Source organism: Siphateles boraxobius, unplaced genomic scaffold (assembly GCF_051911475.1).
Source record: "Siphateles boraxobius isolate OS27281-9 unplaced genomic scaffold, OSU_SipBor_1 33, whole genome shotgun sequence".
Taxonomy (NCBI): domain Eukaryota; kingdom Metazoa; phylum Chordata; class Actinopteri; order Cypriniformes; family Leuciscidae; genus Siphateles; species Siphateles boraxobius.
This window is the reverse complement of record NW_027508953.1, coordinates 6,578,717-6,598,398: the sequence shown is the minus strand read 5'-3', so window position 1 is coordinate 6,598,398 and position 19,682 is coordinate 6,578,717. Positions and strand designations below refer to the sequence as shown.

The following is a 19,682-nucleotide window of genomic DNA, read 5'->3' as shown; positions in this document are numbered from 1 at the left end:
AAGATTAGGCTACTCTATAATCCATATAGATACAAATCTGAAATTGGAGGGACTTTGTGTCATTGTCATGAAATGCCTTGTAATGCAATTATGGGTCTTCAGGTATTATGTACCTCCAATTCAATGATAATTTTTTCAATTGAGAACCACAAATAATCACCCTAGTAATTTACAGTCAATAACAGAGCTTCCTCAAAGGTTTCGTCATTCTTAAAACGTCACAACTCACATGCAGTTTAACGTCACCTTAAATAGCTTCTGCCCCGCCCTTCATATTAAGAATCGCACTCCTCGTTTTTTTGGCCCTCCTCTTCGGTCTTTCATTCGCCTACCTCGATTCGGCTCTCAACAACACCCGGCAAAAGTACGTCTAGACACTTAAAACTCGGACATGTGAAGAGAAAAGTTTATAATTCGACCTACCAACAGTGAACGAAGCGGGGAAAACACCAAAAAGTGGAAGAGTTTGAACGTCAGCTTTAACGCCAAGCTTCCTTTGGCGTTGTTTTCTTATTAAGCGGATTTAAGAAAACTATGATGACAGATTGGATTATGGATTATGAAGAACGATCACAATTGTACAGATTGCCTTGAATAACTGCGAGATTACACCCCTTTTCATGCACCTTTCCTAAATCCACCTCATCTCATCTCCTCACGCGCTCACATCCGTGTGTTTCGCACTGCTGCTGAAAGTAAGTACCGTAATACGCAGTTATACTCATTCCCGCGCCGCTCTTTGTAGTTGAGCTGTCCTTTTCTTACATTTATTCAAACATTCATATTTGTTGTATTTTTAACCTAATGTTTTGTTTTGGCTCGATCGACTCTTGAAGTCAGTTGTTTGATGATGTATACGGCCTACACTGGGAACGGCGCAATGGAAGTAACACTCAAATTTAGTAGCGCGTGATGTTAAGTATGCACCGTTGTGAATACAACACGACTACGAACAAATATCTGACGTAAACTTGTTCGTGTAGTAATACGTCGAAAAGCATCAAGAATTTGGGAAACCTACAATGTTTTCTCTCTCCTGGTTTAAGTAGCGGGTTCCATGTTTGAAAGCTGCTCGGATAATGCATTGTGAGTCAATGCGAAATGTAGGATTAGTTTTTACCTAACGTTTGATAGTCTTTTGCAGACCATCAGGAGCGAATAGTTAGACATGAATGTTTTTACGCTAAAGGACGTCGGCAGGTTTTAATGTAAACCGTTATAATGGAAGGCTAACTGATATCTCCTGTACGATATCATCAACGTATCAACTTGTGATTATCGTCTCGTGTTGCACTCGAGCTCAATGGCTTTGAAGTGGACTCTCATACCTATGTATGACGTCATGGCATACGTGGAGTAAAAGGATAATGGTGCGATCAAGTCATGTCGAAAAGATCGTATTTACGAGTTCACGCCACCACAAAGTCGTAATTACGAGTGGGAAGCTCTGGATTTTCTTTTCGAGTTGGGGCGTGTCAGTGAGAACCCTGGCTGAAAGTGACTTTATTAGGCTTTTTTATTTACAACAAAATAAGCTAATTCACTGCACAAAACATAGTAGCATTATAATATAAAAACAATATATGTAATGATAAAGTTACAATGACTTCATTAATTAATTAAAAACATAAAACTGCAAAATACACCTGATGTACATAATTTGTTGTTCATTTTCTAGAAGTAGATTTCAAAAACCTTGCTGTATTTTGATTAGGAGAAGGAACGGCATCATCTTGCTCCGACTAAATTGAGTTGAATGCACCTGACTTAACTTCCCAGTGGACTTGAAAATATTATATATGTATATTTATTTTACTTTTGTTGCGCCCTACTCATTTTTAAGTTTGCAAAAGAAAAATCGATGTCCTTTATGTTTTAAATGAAATTGTTCACTAAAAGATTATCCGGTCAGGTCATCCATATTTTGCGCCTACTATTTTATGAATATTGAATAAATGGACATAATACTCATATGACCTACTACTTTTTGTATACTCTGTATAATATGGAAGTATAGGCATATTTTGACATGAAACGTCTTTTGTGTTCAAATATGTATACTTTTTATTAAATAGTCATTCAATTATTCACCGAAATCATTAAAGGATTAGTTCACTTTAAAAAAAAAACTTTTGCTGATAATTTACTCACCCCCATGTCATCCAAGATGTCCAGGTCTTTCTTTCTTCAGTCATAAAGAAATTAAGGTTTTTGATGAAAACATTCCAGGATTTTTCTCCATATAATGGACTTCACTGGGTACCAAACGGTTCAAGGTCCAAATGACAGTTTCAATGCAGCGTCAAATGGCTTTAAACGACACCAGACGACGAATAAGGGTCTTATCTAGTGAAACGATCGGTCATTTCAAAAATAAATAAAAAAGTTTGTTTTATAAGGACAAATGCTCGCCTTGCTCTGTTCTGTGATGCGCGTTCGTTTCAACGTTATTGCATTTTACATGACGTCACGAACGCGCATCACAGATAAGAGCAAGGCGAGCATTTGTGCTTATAAAACAAACTTTTTTTTGAAAACAAAGCATTGAAACTGTCATTTAGACCTTGAACTGCTTGGTTCCCATTGAAGTCCATTATATGGAGAAAAATCCTGGAATGTTTTCATCAAAAACCTTAATGTCTTTTCGACTGAAGAAAGAAAGACATGGAAATCATGGATGACATGGGGGTAAATTATCAGCAAATGTTTTTTTTTAAAGTGAACTAATCCTTTAATTAATTACGAATATAACGTCCTAAAATCAGCATGAAATGAAAATTCTAAATGCATGTTATAAATCTCATTGTGAACAACTTATCCATGCATGTTTCATTTTTCTCCAATTGTTTAGTCCGTTTAAGTCTCACGGCCACATCTCAGAATCCAATCAACAACTGATGCAAAGAACCAAGTCCCGGTCTACATTTTTTCCTTTCCGATAATCCGCTACATTCGGATATGTCACAATACGGAATAAAAGATCTCTTGCTACTTCCCCTACATCACAATTTTAAGCATCAAATGCATTTTTTTCACACAAAACACACCAAAGCTGATTTATCTTTTTTCTGTCAGGTTGTCAGAAATATGAGTCACTGATTCATTCCCGAACAAAAACACATCTCCAGCTCTCCAGCTGCTCTTTATAGTTTGTGTATTTGCTAACCAAACAATTCTTCAAAGCTGAGAGGGAATGCAAACAAAAGCTGACTTTTCCAGACAGGCTTTAGACTCCTTGTTCAAAATCTAATGTCTTATTCCATGCTCGGAAATTAAGTCCTCTGAGAGACATTTTGCTATTTCAAACTCACCAAAGTTTGTGAAAGCATCCATTAGTAGCTGTGGTGATTTCTAATAAACAGTTTTTTGGATTGCCGCTCAACAACAAAATATAATTGAAAAGGAAAGATTATGAAGTCATCTATGATTGAATTTTCAGTCGTAACAGTGCAGGTCCTCTATCGAAGTTTATTGACGCTTTGTCATTGCGGATATATTCAAGCCTTGCTCGGATAACATTCTGACAGTCTGTATTATCACTGTGCGTGCGTTTAGCTCTTCATTCACACAGAATGGCACAGCAAGGGGGAGAGAATCCGTCTCATTCTCAAGCCTGGCCGGCTCCATGCAGTGCTCATTACCACAGGTGACAGTGCAGCTTTTCAGCCGCTGCCAGCCAATGACAGCGGCCATGATGTCATGCTGACCTCTCAGAATGATTCCATTGAAACAGAGCAGGCTTCAGTACAGCTGTCGACCCATCCGCTCAAACCGTGTCACTGACAGCACGAGAATAAGGAGGAGCTTTCATTGAAAAGTCCTCCACATATTCTCTTGGACCCGTGTGAATGGTTCACCAATCTGTACTAGGGATGTGTTCATGTCCCTCTCAGGAGAGCTCATCTTTTACAGGAGGTTTACTTCCTTTGTGGTTAATGATAGCTCATCAGCTCACATTTAGTTTCTGAATGAATAATGTGGATTATCAGTATTGAGAGTGGATGACATGAGTGTTTGCTAAGGGAATGGCAGCATTGAATCTTTATTAAGTCCTCTTAATGTGTTACTTCTGTTCTATGAAGGTTTATTGGCAGTGCAATGTGTAAATATTGTACTTTAAACGCATGCTCTGTTCAAACACTAGTGAGCTGCCTCCATAGACAGTATTTTAAGGCATTATCAGGTGTGCTCCAGATTCTAAAGCCTGTTGCAAGCCAGCAACGTAAGCCAGGTACACACTGAATGATTTTGGCCACGATTCTGAAGCAAGTTTTGTGAATCCTACATGATTCCTCTGTTCACTGTAAAAATGAAAGGTTCCTCACTTTGCCACTCCAGCAGAACTCGTTCAAAAGGAAGGTTCTCTGAGGAACCATTGTGATCGCATTGTGATAGCATTTTATTTCTTTGCGTTACCATTAACGTCTAAGGTAATAAACAAACTGAACCAAATACAAAATAAGAATACTTATTATAGATACGTTTTAATACATACACTTGCATAAACTACAAAAATCTAGTAATAGGCCAAATAACAATGAATACATAAGCAACATGAATAATCAACCATTTATATACAATAGGCTATACAAGTCAAGGCATCTCAACAAAATGCATGGAAACAAATGTTACATGTAAAAAAAAAAAAGTACAAATTGCATTAACATCTTGACTGCTGTGCACTAATTAAAAGTTCATCGTCCAAAAGCTCTATCAGCTGCCTAAAGCAAACAACAAACAGTGCTAATGTACACTCACAGTGCCACTGTAATACTACTGAAAAATCACGATCCTAACCTTTATCTCTATACGCAAATGATCAAAGTTATTCAGCTTGTATGAATCGTTAAAATATTGAAGTCTTGGATGGAGTGAGACTGTTTAGTGTACACCATTTAAAAAGCTTATCTTAAATGTGTGATATGAATCAACAGTGCTCATAAACGAGTAGAAGGCTTGGACCCGGAAACAGAATTCCTCACAACTTAAGCGGATGACATCACAACTTCATAGATTAAATTGTTACTCTGTTGACATTGTACAATGGACCTTTTTGCCCAATGCAATCAGTATAAATAAAATATTCACAAGGGACAGTTGACGTGAAGGGCAAGTATGGTAACCATTACTCAGAATGTTTCCTCTGCATTTAACCCATCCCACACACAATAGGAGCAGTGAGTAGTAAACACACACACGCGGCAAACCGTGGAAACACACACCCGGAACAGTATTAATTGCCACACCAAAATTTGAGGTAATTAATGAATGAGTCTGAAAATTAAAAATACGCGGCAGCAGCTTTGTTTTCCGCCAGGATTCTTTTTTTTTTTTCTCGCTTTTCTGGTGGATGGTCCTGGCACTTGATTTTCAGCTCTACAAGAGGTTTTCATTCCTGTTCAAACTTGTATTTCAGCATGCTATGCCAAGATCCCTACAAAGTTTAAAATTTACTCTTAGTAATGTAATTAACGTCATAGTTGTGAAAATAAAAACCATTTCCTCATCCTTGTGATTTTTCAAACCTGTTTGACTTTCTGTCTGTAAAACCCAAAAGCAGATCTTGGGGATAATGCAACCCCTGTCACCGTTCACTTTCACTACATTTGTTTTAAATCATTCATGAATCCATTCTTTCTAAAACTCGTCTCGTTCAATTCAATACACCAATTTATGTGAAAATGGATAAGTATTCTGTTCATATGAGTCCACAACTCATGTGTTATGAATTGTGTTATAAGTCTTCTGAAGCTGTAAAATTGCTTTTTTATTTAAAAAAAAATCATCCTTACCCTCAAATTAGTCCCAATGAAAAAAAGTTAGGCATAAGAAAAAGATAAATCAAGCATTATTGACACCAAACCTGTCATTTAATTGATCTTGAGTAACCTGAATGAGATGGGAAGATTTTCAGAGAGTAACTGATTCACACACACATAGCTCTTATAAAAACTAGGAATACAGTGTATCGATTGTTTTAAGAGAATTTAAAAGTTTGATAGCTTCTATCACCATTCACTTCTGATGAATGGTCAAGAGCAGCTTTAAGTTTAATTTAGATCCTTAACCCTTACTTCTAAGATTTTACCCATTACAGCAACTTTATCTAAAATTATCAGTGAATATCTCCTAAACTGTCATTGGAAAAGGTAGGTAAAGAGGATATGGCATTATGTATATTACCACAGAAAAAAAAAGACAAGTAAACAAGGTCATGCACTTTTGAAATATGAAGTATGTTAAATCACCTACATGAATTATATTTGAACTGTAAGGTTGTGTAAATTGACTTAAGTGTTGTAAGTGGATTAACTAAAATTCAAAAAGTTGCAGAGCAGCGTTTCTCGAGTTTCTGTCAATGCGCAGCATGAACTCCGATCTCTGTGTGCGAGTGATGTGTGTGTGTATCATGTGTCTCCCAGAAGCCCCAGAAAATCACCTTTAATAATAGGCTAGTGTTTCAAAATGTCTGAATATGTTATACGTGTGTCTTTCTCCACATCAGGATGTTGTCCGGGCTGAGAGAGTGGTTCTGGAACGAGAGACTGTGGTTTCCAGAAGGCCTGGGCTGGGCCAACCTGGAGGATCGCGATGGTGTCATCTACTCCAAAGCATCTGACCTCTGGGTGACCCTGCCCATCGCCCTCGTCTTCCTTATCATACGACAGGTCTTTGAAAGGTCAGCATTAGATTATGAGAGTTTTTATGTGGTTAACAAACACCAATGTCAATATTGTTTTTTTAATCAGAAGTGCATATATAGACATGCTGTTCATCATAAAAGAATACTGAAAAACATTTAACACTGATTCCAAAAAAATATTAATCAGCACAATGATAATCATAACAAATGTTTCTTGAGCAACATATTTAGAATGATTTCTGAAGGATCATGTGACACTGAAATAAGGGCTGCTGAAAATTCAGCTTTGCATCACATAAATAAATAACATTAAAATGTGTTAAAATAGACAACTAATTGTAATAAAATGTCACAATATTACTGTTTTTTTTGCTGTAGTTGTTCAAGTAAATGCACCTTGGTGAGCATATGAGACTTTTCTTCAAAAATATTTTTTCAAATCTTAGCGACCGGAAACCTTTAAAGGAGTGTAATATGGAATGAATTAAACTTACTGTGAACAAGTGTATACTGCAGCTCAGAAGTAGGATATTTGATATTTCATCATCTGTCTTGTAAATGGAATCATTCAGAAATCAATCTGAATTCTGTTTGACATGGTGTGAAATTTCAAACACTTAACCTTTGAATGATCAATGTTTTAAATATGGTTAACATTGATGCAGTGTTTTCAGTTTTTCTGTTACTGTTCATCAACTTTAGGACGGTGGCCATTCGTCTGGCCACAGCTATGGGCGTAAAGGAGAAAACCCGAGTGCGAGTGGCTCACGACCCTATAATGGAGTCGTACTTCAGAATCACAAGTAAAAATCCCAAACAGGTACAATTCAACATTCTACACTGTCCAAGTCATCAATACAGAACAACCCTATTAATATTTTCTTTTTGAATGTTCCCTCATTTGCAAGCTTCTGTTAAATAAATAAATGTATGCAGAAATTCAATTTACTTGAATGTGCTGTATATGCACATTTTTCTGCACTGAATTTTTTTCAGTCTACTTGTAATCAACATATCTAATTCATATTTCACCATTACTGGACCCTTCATGTTCTACGTTACTCTACAGGGCGAAATCGAGAGTTTAGGTAAAAAGACCGGGTACTCAGAGAGACATATCCACAGATGGTTCCGGCGACGACGGAATCAAGAGAGACCAAACCAGCTGAAGAAGTTCAGAGAGGCCAGGTACAGAGCGATGCGCACAGGCTGTCCGATCCCATCCTTTCATAAATGGTCGTTAATTGCATCATTCTGCATCAAGTCTTGCAAAAAGCAATTGACTGCTCGTAAACATCATAAAATGATTGAGTAACATGATTGAGTAATCTGGGAATGGTACGGTATGCAATTATTACACAATATACACTGTGCAACAAAGAAAAAAAACATACATTTTCCATTAGGTGGTAGGAAGTCTATTTCACACTGGAGAAACGGTATGTGGTATTAATAAACGGAATAAAATTTGGCTAATGTACACATGCATAAAAAAAAATTCACTCTGTTTTACTAACTGTGGATTGGTCCTTTAATATCTCGCCCTTGACATTTCAACATCTATTTGTCTTGTGCTTCAGAAACGCATCCAACACGTTTAAACGATTAAAGGAATGTGCAGGGTTCAATACAAGTTAAGATTTATCCGAAGCATTTGGGATAATGATGATTACCTTTTCAAATATTTTCAAACCGTCCCTCAAAATTTATGCATGTAATTAAAAACAAAATGCAGATAAAATAACCAGGCTGAGCAGGAAACATCTCAATCCTCACGGTTTCGAGAGTACAGTTTTCAATATTATACGTTTCAACACAAGACTAGTGTGATATTGTTTACCAACCATGTCTGTGCAAAGTTTTATCAATTCGTGGCCATGTAAAGCATTTTTCCACTTGCATTGAAGTTCATCCACTTACAAAACAAATTACAATTTACACAACCTTACAGTTCAAATATATTTCATGTAGGTGATTTAACAAGCTTCATATTTCAAAAGTGCATGACCCGTTTTACTTGTAAGTGCACTACTGTAATTGCGTCTTTTATTTTCTGTGGTAATGTACATTATGCCACAAAGGCTTGTCAATAGCTTTTAACTTGTATTGAGCTTTGAAAACATCCTTTAAATTAGGTTGTTATCATGCCGTCTCCTACTGTCAGTCACAATAGTAGATTATAGATGCTTTAAATATAGGCTTAGGTGCTGTTGTTCGTGATGTGGTCTTGTAATAGTACAGTTTGTATTGTGAGTGGACTCTATCAGTGTTGTTTTGGCTTGTTTTTGTACATTTTGTTGCTTTGTGTCCTGTAGTAACTTCATAAGGCAAAAATGTAATGGCTGGTGATCAAATAATGTTTTGGAACCAATAATCCAAATAATAATGTCATTTATTGATATGAGGGATGCATTGCTTTTCATATTATGTTACTGATATATGTCGTTTGCTGAAATGGATGTACATTTTCTTACAGTTGGAGATTTACCTTTTACCTTCTTGCTTTCATTGCTGGCCTTGCTGCACTTATTGACGTAAGTTTTTCAAACGCTTCCCTTTTCCTATTTATTATTATTTCAGTATATACTAGTATATCGACCAATGTTTGTTCATTTTGAGTTTTATGGGCATGAACCGAATCCTACTTTGGCCTATAATATTTATATTAGTGCTCTCACATCAATTAATCACATCTAACTTAATAGTTTTTGTTTACATAATATATGTTTGGTATATATATATATATATATATATATACATATGTATGTGTGGGTGCGTGTCGGTCTATTACTGTACATATACACAAATTTATGTGTGTGTATACAGTATATACACACAGACATATAAAATATTATATACACATATATTATGTAAACAAAAACGTTTATGTTTGATGTGATTAATCGTGATTAATTGATTTGACAGCACTAATTTATATATTTGCTAGTATGGCTGTAGTCATTTTGAATTTTGCCTGGTTGGTGCTTGTACCATTTTCAAAATGTTAGTTTTGTCTAGGGGTAGTACACATTTTTTGGTTTCAAATATATGAATGAATTTTGAGTAAGTGTTTGTTTGTTTTATACAATATTTACTCACAATTCATTCAAATATTTGAAGATTTCCCATTTTTATCCATAAATGTATCCATTTAATTTCAGCAATATCGTGGACGTCTTGTTTCCTAATATTTACATGTATATCCTATTATAATTATATATGTACACTACAGATCCAAAGTTTGGACAAACTTACTTATTCTTTATTATTGCTATTTTATACATTTTTGAATAAAATTAAAGTCATCAAAACTATGACATAACATGCACTAAAATAAAACACTAAAAGAAATTCATACACAGGCATAAATTATATTTGTCTACAAAACAAATTGAGCATTTAAGCAAAAGACCTTAAAATTAAAATATTAAGATCATGAAAAACCTCAATTTAAATAGTGTCTCCAAATGTTTGCTAATCCAGGTTTTTTTCCCAAAGCAAATTAGAAAAAGTTTGAATTGCTCTTTTATAGTATTGACTGGTGGTTTCTATCTACCATTACATTAGGTATCAGCCAACTTGCTCTCTAGATTTTGCCATTGGCTGTTAAAATACCCATACTAGTGAACCATTACTCATCCATCATGTTTTTAAATCGTGTAATCGCATACTTGTGACCTGCATTGCTTTTGTTGAGATGAAATGTGAGAGCTTATTTGGCTCATATTCTCTCCATATTGTTTGTCTTTTGCAGAAACCTTGGTTTTACAAAATGGAGGAGATGTGGACGGGGTTTCCAATGCTAGTATGTTCACTTCTTTTGTTCTTCTATTGTTTGTAGATTTGAAAAGGGTCTTCACAACCATGTCCTAATCTAAAGCGATCTTTCAGTGAACTTTCATGTTGATAAGCTTACAGCATGTAAATGAGAGTGTTTGAAGAGTGCAGATAACTTTGAATTTGCCATTGGAAATATGCAAACTGATTCCAGATAATCCTACAGCTTTGGATCATGACGTCTGTTCTGTTGATTGTCACACTGAGATGTCATCTTTCAAACATATTTGATTAATTTCTTTGTTTTCTGTCTCTCTTTACAGCCGCTGCTGCCTTCTCAGTACTGGTACTATATGATCGAACTAGGGTTTTACATGTCACTCCTCTTCAGCGTAGCGTCAGACGTCAAGCGAAAAGTGAGTGTGCTGAGAATATCAAAGCCTAAAAAAAACTAAAGTCTATCTTTTGAATAGAAATATCCAGTATTTGTGTAAGCTTGTTTCAGCCACGTAATAAAAATAACAAAAGTAATTGCGAATTTATTATCTTACTGTTCTAACTTTTTTTCTCACAATTGCAGATTTATATCTCACAATTTTGACTTTTTATTCTCAGAATTGTGAGATAAACTTGCAAGTGGGTGTTATATAGTACGAATTACAAAATATAAATTCACATTTCTGAGTAAAAGTCAGCTCACAAATCTTTCTTGCAATTTGAACTTTATAACTTGCAATTGCAAGTTTATTTCACAATTTACTTTTTTCCCCTCAGAATTGTTTATATGCAATTCTAGCTTTTTTTTTCTCCCTCAGAATTGTTATATATAGACTTGCAATTGTTAGTTATATAGTAAGAATTGTGAGTAATACACTATGCACTATTTCTTACACTATAGTGGAAACAAGCTTCCACAGCATTAGTTTTGAAAGGTTGATTATTTGTACAAGTATTTCCACAAGATGTCTTTCAGGTGTGTGATGTTATCTGCTGTGTTTGTGTATGCATGTGAGGTTAGTTAATATTTTACTTGTGTGCCTGCGTAAAATCTCATCTCGCAGAGCCTAATAACATAAATTTGGACTTTTATATACCGGTAGTCTGTCTGCAGCACAAAGAATGATCCACAAGCCACAACAGGAATAGAATAGCAGTCTTAAATTTACCAGCAGTTTCCTACATCATTTGCCAAATATTTTAGTGTCACCCCTCTGAAAAAAAAAAAAAACATGCCAAAGCTGGTTTTAGAGGGGTTTTGAGGACTGGCTGAAGACAAGATTGGCAAAGTAGGAGACCAGCTAAGATCAGCACTCCAACATGGGCTCCTTTAAAAAGCAGTGAAATTGGAGTCTCAGAACAGTACGATCACACATAAGGTTATCTTTTTAAGTTTTTCATGAAGTATGTCTCATGTTTAGTGCTATACATTAAACTTCTAGCCGACTGCGTGAATAAAGCTTCAGAACTAAACTGAATGAAGATGATGCATCAATGTACCTTCTTCCTAAAGTTTGAAGGAACATTCGAGAGTCTTATAAGATGATACATCCACACAAAGCCTATTTACATTTGGGTTGTACGTTAAATCGAGCTTCATCCTACATGAAAAAGTCAATGCAACAGATGGAATGTCACCTGGTGATATTTTCACAAACTGAGTTTAATAGATCATCTATTTGACTTGATGGTTTGATTAATCAGTCACCTAGTCTATGGTGCTCATCCTGAACTTTGACTCTATAGCTGGAGCAATATCATACTAATAACACTCAACAGAATAGCTGGAGCAATATCATACTAATAACACTCAACAGAGTATGTGAAATCCAAATTCAGTGCCTTAAATTCATAGAAAAAGAGAAGGAATATGCAAAAGCTATATTACAGATGCAGTTTAGCATAATCTAATGATGCTGCACCATGTACAAGGTTGTATGAATTTTGTTTGATTGTGAAGAAATACAATGATTTGGTGTGAGTATTATAATACCATGATATTTTGTAATATGCACTACCATTCAAAAGTTTGGTGTCAGTTACATTTTTTTAGAATTAATACTTGTATTCTGAAGTGACACATTTTTAATGTTACAAAATCTCATTATGAAATAAATGTTTTTCTCTAATACACATTAGCCAAGATTAATGACAGCCTTTTATTCAATACTTTTTGCAACCCCATCCTGCCAAGATAACAGGTCTGAGTTTTCTCGTGTAATGCCTGATGAGTTTAGAGAAATCCTGACAAGAGATCAGAGATCATTCCTCCATACAGAATCTCTCCAGACCCTTTAAATTCCCAGGTCCATGTTTATACTCTCCTCTTCAGTTTTCTATTCAATTCAGAACCTTAATTTTGTGGTGAGTGACACATTTTTGTGTCGTTTTATTATTTTTATTTTGGATCATTGTCCTGGTGGAAGATTCAACCACGGCCCATTATACGATTTCTAGCAGAGGCTGTCAAGTTTTGCTTTTTTAATCTGTTGGTGTTTGATAGAATTCATAATGGCATTTATCTGAACAAGATGTCCAGGACCTCCTGCAGAAAAATAGACCCACAACATTAAAGAGTTTCTGAGTTTCTCAAAAGCATCGAAAGCCTAAGTAGATCATAGAACCATTGCCAATGCTCCACTAAGGCTCACGATGCTTTTGAGAAAGGCAGCCCAGAACTATGTTCTTTGGTTTTACCCATTGTGATGGATGATTAAGAGAATTTGGCCTTTGTGTTTTCCTCATATTTATACTCCTGTAAAACAGGAAATCAAGGCTGGATAGTTTCATGTTTCTAGTCACCCTGGTGTATTGGTTTGCTGTTACTGTTTTATACCGTAATTTATCACATAAATGAGGCCTTGAAGGTATAGTTCACCCAAAAATGAATATACTGTACACCTAGTATGGCTTGAGGGTGAATAAATCATGGTCTAATATGACATTCTTCTCTCATGCGAAAACAATCGGTGTTATATTGAAAATTGTCCTGGCTCTTCCAAGCTTGATAATGGCTGTTTCTGTTTTGAAGTCCATAAAAGTGCATCTATTCATCATAAAAGTGCTCTACACGGCACTATAATAATAAATAAAGGCCTCCTTAAGCGAAGCGATGCGTTTGTATAAGAAAAATATTCATATTAACATGTTACAAAGTAAAATTTTAGCTTCCGGCCAAATGGCCATGAGCAGTTTACGCATTTTACGCAACTTATGACATCAGAAGTAGCGTAGGGCGTTATGGCGTAGCGTAAATATGAATTTTTTTTTTAACACAAATGCATCTCCCTTTAAGAGACTTCTTTCAAAAGAATTACTGACCACAATCTTTTGATTGGTAGTATTCCATATTTATATTATTTACCTGGTGCTCTAAAGAATGCCATGGCACTATGGTGATGTATGTCCAAAGCCATTGTATTATTTTGTTGGTAAGATAATATTGCCTCTCGTTCTCTCTTCCTCAGGACTTTAAAGAACAAATAGTTCACCATGTTGCCACCATCGTGCTGATTAGTTTCTCCTGGTGTGTGAACTACATCAGAGCAGGAACCCTCATTATGCTGGTGCACGACGCCTCCGACTATCTGCTGGAGGTAATGGAACATCTGAAGAACATTAGCGTTGAGACTGTCTCTGGAGCTTTGACTTTGTCACACTTCAATTAAAAACGTTTTTCAAGCAACATTAGAATAAATGCATTTCAAGTGAAAGCAGTATGTCAATGTTTAACAGAATGCTTGAACTGTGGTGAGTTGATTCATTCTGTTTGAATAGGACTAGTTGTCTCTGAAGAGGTTTGGTAAATTTGTATTTCAGACATACTTTGATTTTTAATATCTGTTTTCCCTCACTATTTCAGTGAATATCATAGAGCAAATTACATATGGTTTTTCTGCTAACTTCTTCTGAGAAGTCTAATGCCATCCAGATTCCCGATAGCAGTATCTGTAATTTTGGCTTCTCTTTGTTTATTTTGATATTTGCTGAATACCTGCCTGGTACCTCTTTATTATAAATTAAGACCTTTTTGAAAACTTTTTTTGGCAAAATTAATACCATTTCGGTGGTTGAAGTACTGCTGGCATCTCATCCGATGTAAAAAATAAAATTAGTAAGGAGAGTAGTCTGATCATGGACTTCTCAAAATTGACAATAATAATGTTAGTCACCATTAAAATAATTGTCACATATTGCCTACTTGAATTGAGTTTCATGACATCCACATCCAGATCCCAGTCCTGTCCAGTGCATGATTTCACAAGTGTCCTATATTGATAGTTGTAAGCTTAAGTTTTATATTTAAAAAAATCTTTTCCAGTGCTGTTACTGAGCTTCATATGCTTTTAAATTCATGTAGATTCTGTAAAAGCCAGAAGTAATTCAGTAAATCTTTTTCAGTCTGTCATGGTTGTTAAAGGGATAGTTCACCCAAACAATTCTGTCATTAATTACTCACCCTCATGTCGTTCCAAACCCTTTAGACTTTCGTTCATCTTCGGAACACAAATTATTTTTAATGAAATCTGAGAGCTTTCTGACCCCTCCATTGACCAGCTATGCTACTACTTTAGTCCAAATTTTTTGAAGAGACACAAACTCTTTATCTGATGAACAGATTGAATTCAAGCTTTTATTGACATATAAACATTGATCAGCGAATATAAACAGAAGCTCAACCGAACCTGCTTGATGCGCGAGAACAAACCTTTTGCTGAAGCTCAATTGGCCGTGTAACACGGGAATTTACCTCATTGTTCTCGTACGTCAAATGAACATCCTTGAGCTTCCGTTTACCACAACTGATGTGTGAATTGATGAATGTTTATATGTGGATAAAAGCCTAAGTTCAATCTGTTCATCATATAAAGTGATTGTGTCTCTTCAGAAAATTGACTAAACCATTCATTTCTTACGGATTAGTTTTACCATCAATTTAAGAACTTTTTGAAGGATCAAAGTCGTAGTTGTGTAGCTGTCAATGGAGGGACAGAAAGATCTCAGATTTCATCAAAAAGATCTTCGTTTGTGTTCTGAAGATGAACAAAAGTCTTACGGGTTTGGAACGACATGAGGGTGAGTAATTAATGACAGAATTCTTATTTTTGGGTGAACTAACCCTTTAATGCAGGTGTGTTACTGCTCCCTAGTGGTACATTTGTGCAAGAGTCAAAAACACGTGTCCTGTCTGTCCTATAACAGTCTGCCAAGATGTTTAACTATGCCGGCTGGAGAAAAGCGTGCAACTACATATTCATCTTATTTGCTGTCGTCTTCATAATCACCCGACTCGTCATCTTCCCATTTGGGTGAGTTAAATAATTTTCTATTTTGATCCCATGGTTTATTTTTAAACTAGAAATCATTCATTTCTCTTCACACTTTCTATATTTGTCAAGGGTTATCAAATGAAAGCTCTATAAATAGTCATTTGTGCTTGTCTCCAAGATTGGTTAAAATGCCAGTCTTTAGTCATTGCTATATAAATTTTAAAATGAACTCCAAACTTTCTCTTCACTGCTAGGTAAATGTCAGATGTAAAACTCTCACTTTCTCTCTTTTCTGTGCCTCACAGGATCATGTATTGTACCTGGGTGTATCCAGTGACTATTTATCGTCCGTTCTTTGGGTATTACTTCTTTAACGGGCTGCTGTTTGTGCTGCTGTGTCTGCACATCTTCTGGGCCGTACTCATCCTGCGTATGGCTATCAAATTCTTGCCAGGCAATGTAAGTTAGCCAACACAGACTGCACTGTTTTGGATATTTTGTTTTGGCAATTCATGCACTATGTAACTGTTGATTTCAAAGCCAGAAGACGAAAATAGCCCCCTTCCCCCATAAAATATTTTCCATATTCCATATATAAAACCATATTCATCCACTCAGTCATGCAGAGCCAAAGTACAACCAAAGCAATGTTCTTCCGCAAAATGCATAGTCTTTTTTTTTAACAACTAGAAGGCCAAAAGTTACATAGCGTACGTTTTAAAATGGTTGGTTGACTCAAATTTTTTTACCATCAAATAGTTTTTCCCAACATGGAAAAAACTAAAGATATTTAGCAGATTGTCCACGCTGCTCTTCTCTGTACAATGAAAATAAATGGTGATCATCGCCATTCCTTGTTCTCATCCAATTAATTTTTACAAAAAAAGAGCAGCTTTAACAGTCTGCTAAATATCTCCTTGTTTTCCAAATGAGAGAAATAAATCATTTTAAATGACATGAGAGTTAGAAAACGATAACAGGAGCTTAATTTTTAGGTTTGAGCTGATTTTTTCTTTTATAAAATTGTAAGATGTATGAATCGCAAGGATTTTAAAGCTTCATCAAAGTTAATTTGTCCTGCCGCAGGATATTGTGGAGGACGAGAGGAGTGACCGAGAAGAAACGGAGTCTGAGGAGGACGAGGACGACGAGACACCAGTGAAAAATGGAGCAGTGCAGAACGGCCACTCTCCCCTAAACAACAACCATCACCGCAAGAATGAGTGATGCTTTCAGAGATGAGAGAGGAGGTACAACACTCCTCTTCATGTGCACATGGACGAGAGAGACCAACAAACTAATGTCAGGGGTGTTTGATAGATTGAAAAGGCCCAGAGCAAACATATACACACACAATACACACATATATACATGTAGTATATGTGAAACAAATTTTTGGAAACAGACGTACTTAAAAAAAAAAAAAAAAGAAAAAAGGAACAAAATAACCTCTTACCCCTTGCAAACTATTCAAAACACTATTAACAGGCATTATATCATTAAATAACCATTTTTTTTCATGCGATTGATATAGATTGTCTAATTTTAGTGAATCCAACATTCACTTGTTCTACTGGAAATATTCCCTCCAGTTTAGTACCTTATTAGTACAAACTTGTACTGCTGTTCATACTTTTAATTTCTTTTTTGTCTTTTTGGACATCACACACTGTTATCCTCCCTTTAGTTGTCAGTAAGTTTTTTGCATAGTTTTTTTTTTTCTGGTCAACTGTCAGATTTCCCAGTATTTGTGTTCTGAAGTTGCCAGAAACTGACTGGAATTATTCATCTTTTTTCATGTCCCATTTGTTCACTTGACAATAACAGTCTCACCAAGTGACCTTCACGCGCCTGCTTACCTTATTAAACACATGACCTTCATCGCAGGTGTGTGTATACCAAGGGTCTTCCTCACTGATCTTTCTCCAATGCAGTTGCACTAAAACATTATTGACCCAGTTTTGCTTCTTTTAGAGATACAAAGACTTGATGATTTGCAATGCCATGATAGCCTGTCCCAAAGTCGCTGAATCAGTATGCTGCTTTTTTTTTGCATTTAACGTTTGTCTAATAACTGTTGTGTTTGTAATGAAGCAACAAATGTGTGTGTGTCTCATATCTAATATTTGTGTTTTGCTAAGCGTGTGTCCTGTAACACATTTCTGTTAGACTCATTCTTAGTTATATCAGTTACACATACAAGTTATTTTAAAGATTTTTTTTTTTTGGTTTTTCATTTAAGATTATTTTTATTTAAGGTCCAGATTTTTTAAGCAAGCCTGATAAGCTGATAATTTATGCAGTAGGTGGAAAAACAACAACAAAAAACTGTACTTGGCAGCAAAACTTGTAGTTTATGTTTTTGTCTCTACCATTAATATGATAAATTATTTCAATAATCAGTATTGACTGTTGGATGCACTTTGTAACTCTGTCTTATGTAAAATGCATTATAATGATTGTGTTTTCAGCAAACATTTTGACATAACTGAACCTCTGGTTTGCATTTGTGGTATTTATTGGAAATAAATTCCATAATTAAAAAAAAAAAAAAAAAAAAAGTTCAGATATGGAATTAGCCCAATATGTCCTCCAATATGTTATGTTTGCCCATTGGCTGCTGGTTTACATGTGGTCATATGAAACTTTAAAGGGGGAGTATACCCAAAAATGTAATCATTCCAACTCTATATTACTTTGTCTTCTGCGTAACACAAAAGATATTTTGAAGAACGTTGGGATGCAGACAAAATTTGGACATCATTGATTGTATTGTATGGACAAAAACAAAATCTTCTTTTGTGTTCCACAGAAGAAAGTCATACATGTTTGGAATGACATGAGGGTGAATAATTGATTAGTTTTGGTGATCTGTCCCTTTAAGTTTCACAGTCAACTGTAAGGTCAGGTTTAACAGTTATCTCTTATTACTATAATAATAATTAAGCAACAGTTTTACAAATTGTGGTCCAGTATTTTTTATTTAATTTTTTTTAATGATATATATGAAAGTCAGTTTCAATATAGGTGCACTTTTGCAAGTGGAACGGGACATCTGGATAGGCTTTAAAAAGTTATTTTAAGTTTCCAAATGTTTTCACAAGTGCCTTATTTGCAAATGTTTATTTGTGTTGTTTCCATTTGTGCTTGTTATCCTTGTGTTCCTCACCTCATCACATTTAGATTTTAAGCTTGACCATCCTCCTCTCTCTCACTCCTCTGTTTACATCCATTCAAATTCATCTCTCCTTGTGGCCCAGTGCCAAGACCAATCCCCACACCATGTCCTGTCAAGTCTGGGTCTACTGCACAAACATTAACTGTTTGATCAGTGTCCAAACTGCCTGTGTTTTATGTTGTATTTTGCATTGTCATTATTGAAAGATAAAGATTCTTGTGGATGACAGTTTTCTTTTGTCTGCTTGTTTTTATTTTATTTTAATATATATATTTTATATATATACACATACTTACAACGATGAGCCAAAACATTATGACTGCCTGCCTAATATGCTGTTGATTCTACACTGGTCCCTGCCGGACATGGACTCTCGAGCCCTAAAAGAGTCCTGTGGTTTCTGGCACCAAGGCTTTAGCAGTAGATCCTTCAAGTCCTTTAGGTTGTGAGGCGGAGTCGCTGTGGATCGAACTTGTTGGTCCAGCACATCCCAGTTTGTGCAGGGTGCTTTATCCTGCTGAAAGGCCACTTCCAGTTGTCAAGAAGGCTTGTACCCGGTCTATAACAATGTTTAAGTATGTGGCACGTGTCAAATTTACATTCCACATGTATGGCCGAAGAACATTGCCCAGAGCATCACACACCCTCCACCGCCTTGTCATCCCAAAGTGCATCCTTGTGCTATCACCTCCCCAGGTAAACATCGCACACGTGCATGGCCGTCCACGTACTTTAAAAGAAAACAGGACTCATTGGACCAGGCAACCTTCTGCTGCTGCTCCAAGGTCCGGTTCCGATACTTGCATTGACGTTTGTA

The 19,682-nt window shown here is 35.8% G+C and overlaps 1 protein-coding gene across 1 annotated transcript; it reads left to right on the top strand.

Annotated features, from left to right (window-relative positions):
• Positions 1 to 238: 238 nt before the first annotated feature.
• On the top strand, positions 239 to 19,096 carry cers2a (ceramide synthase 2a). The gene is made up of 11 exons (XM_077195194.1): positions 239 to 695; positions 6,506 to 6,679; positions 7,346 to 7,463; positions 7,713 to 7,831; positions 9,120 to 9,177; positions 10,398 to 10,448; positions 10,744 to 10,836; positions 13,885 to 14,013; positions 15,620 to 15,726; positions 15,993 to 16,146; positions 16,774 to 19,096. The coding sequence occupies exons 2-11, from the start codon at positions 6,507 to 6,509 to the stop codon at positions 16,912 to 16,914; spliced, it is 1,143 nt and encodes a 380-aa protein (XP_077051309.1). The 5' UTR covers positions 239 to 695; position 6,506; the 3' UTR covers positions 16,915 to 19,096.
• Positions 19,097 to 19,682: the final 586 nt, after the last annotated feature.

Excerpts from the sequence above, each read along its gene's own strand:
- cers2a (XM_077195194.1), top strand. The coding sequence starts at position 6,507 with ATGTTGTCCGGGCTGAGAGAGTGGTTCTGGAACGAGAGACTGTGGTTT. Across the intron at positions 10,449-10,743 it reads GGACGGGGTTTCCAATGCTA|CCGCTGCTGCCTTCTCAGTA; the intron begins GTATGTTCACTT and ends CTCTCTTTACAG. Across the intron at positions 10,837-13,884 it reads CGTCAGACGTCAAGCGAAAA|GACTTTAAAGAACAAATAGT; the intron begins GTGAGTGTGCTG and ends TCTCTTCCTCAG.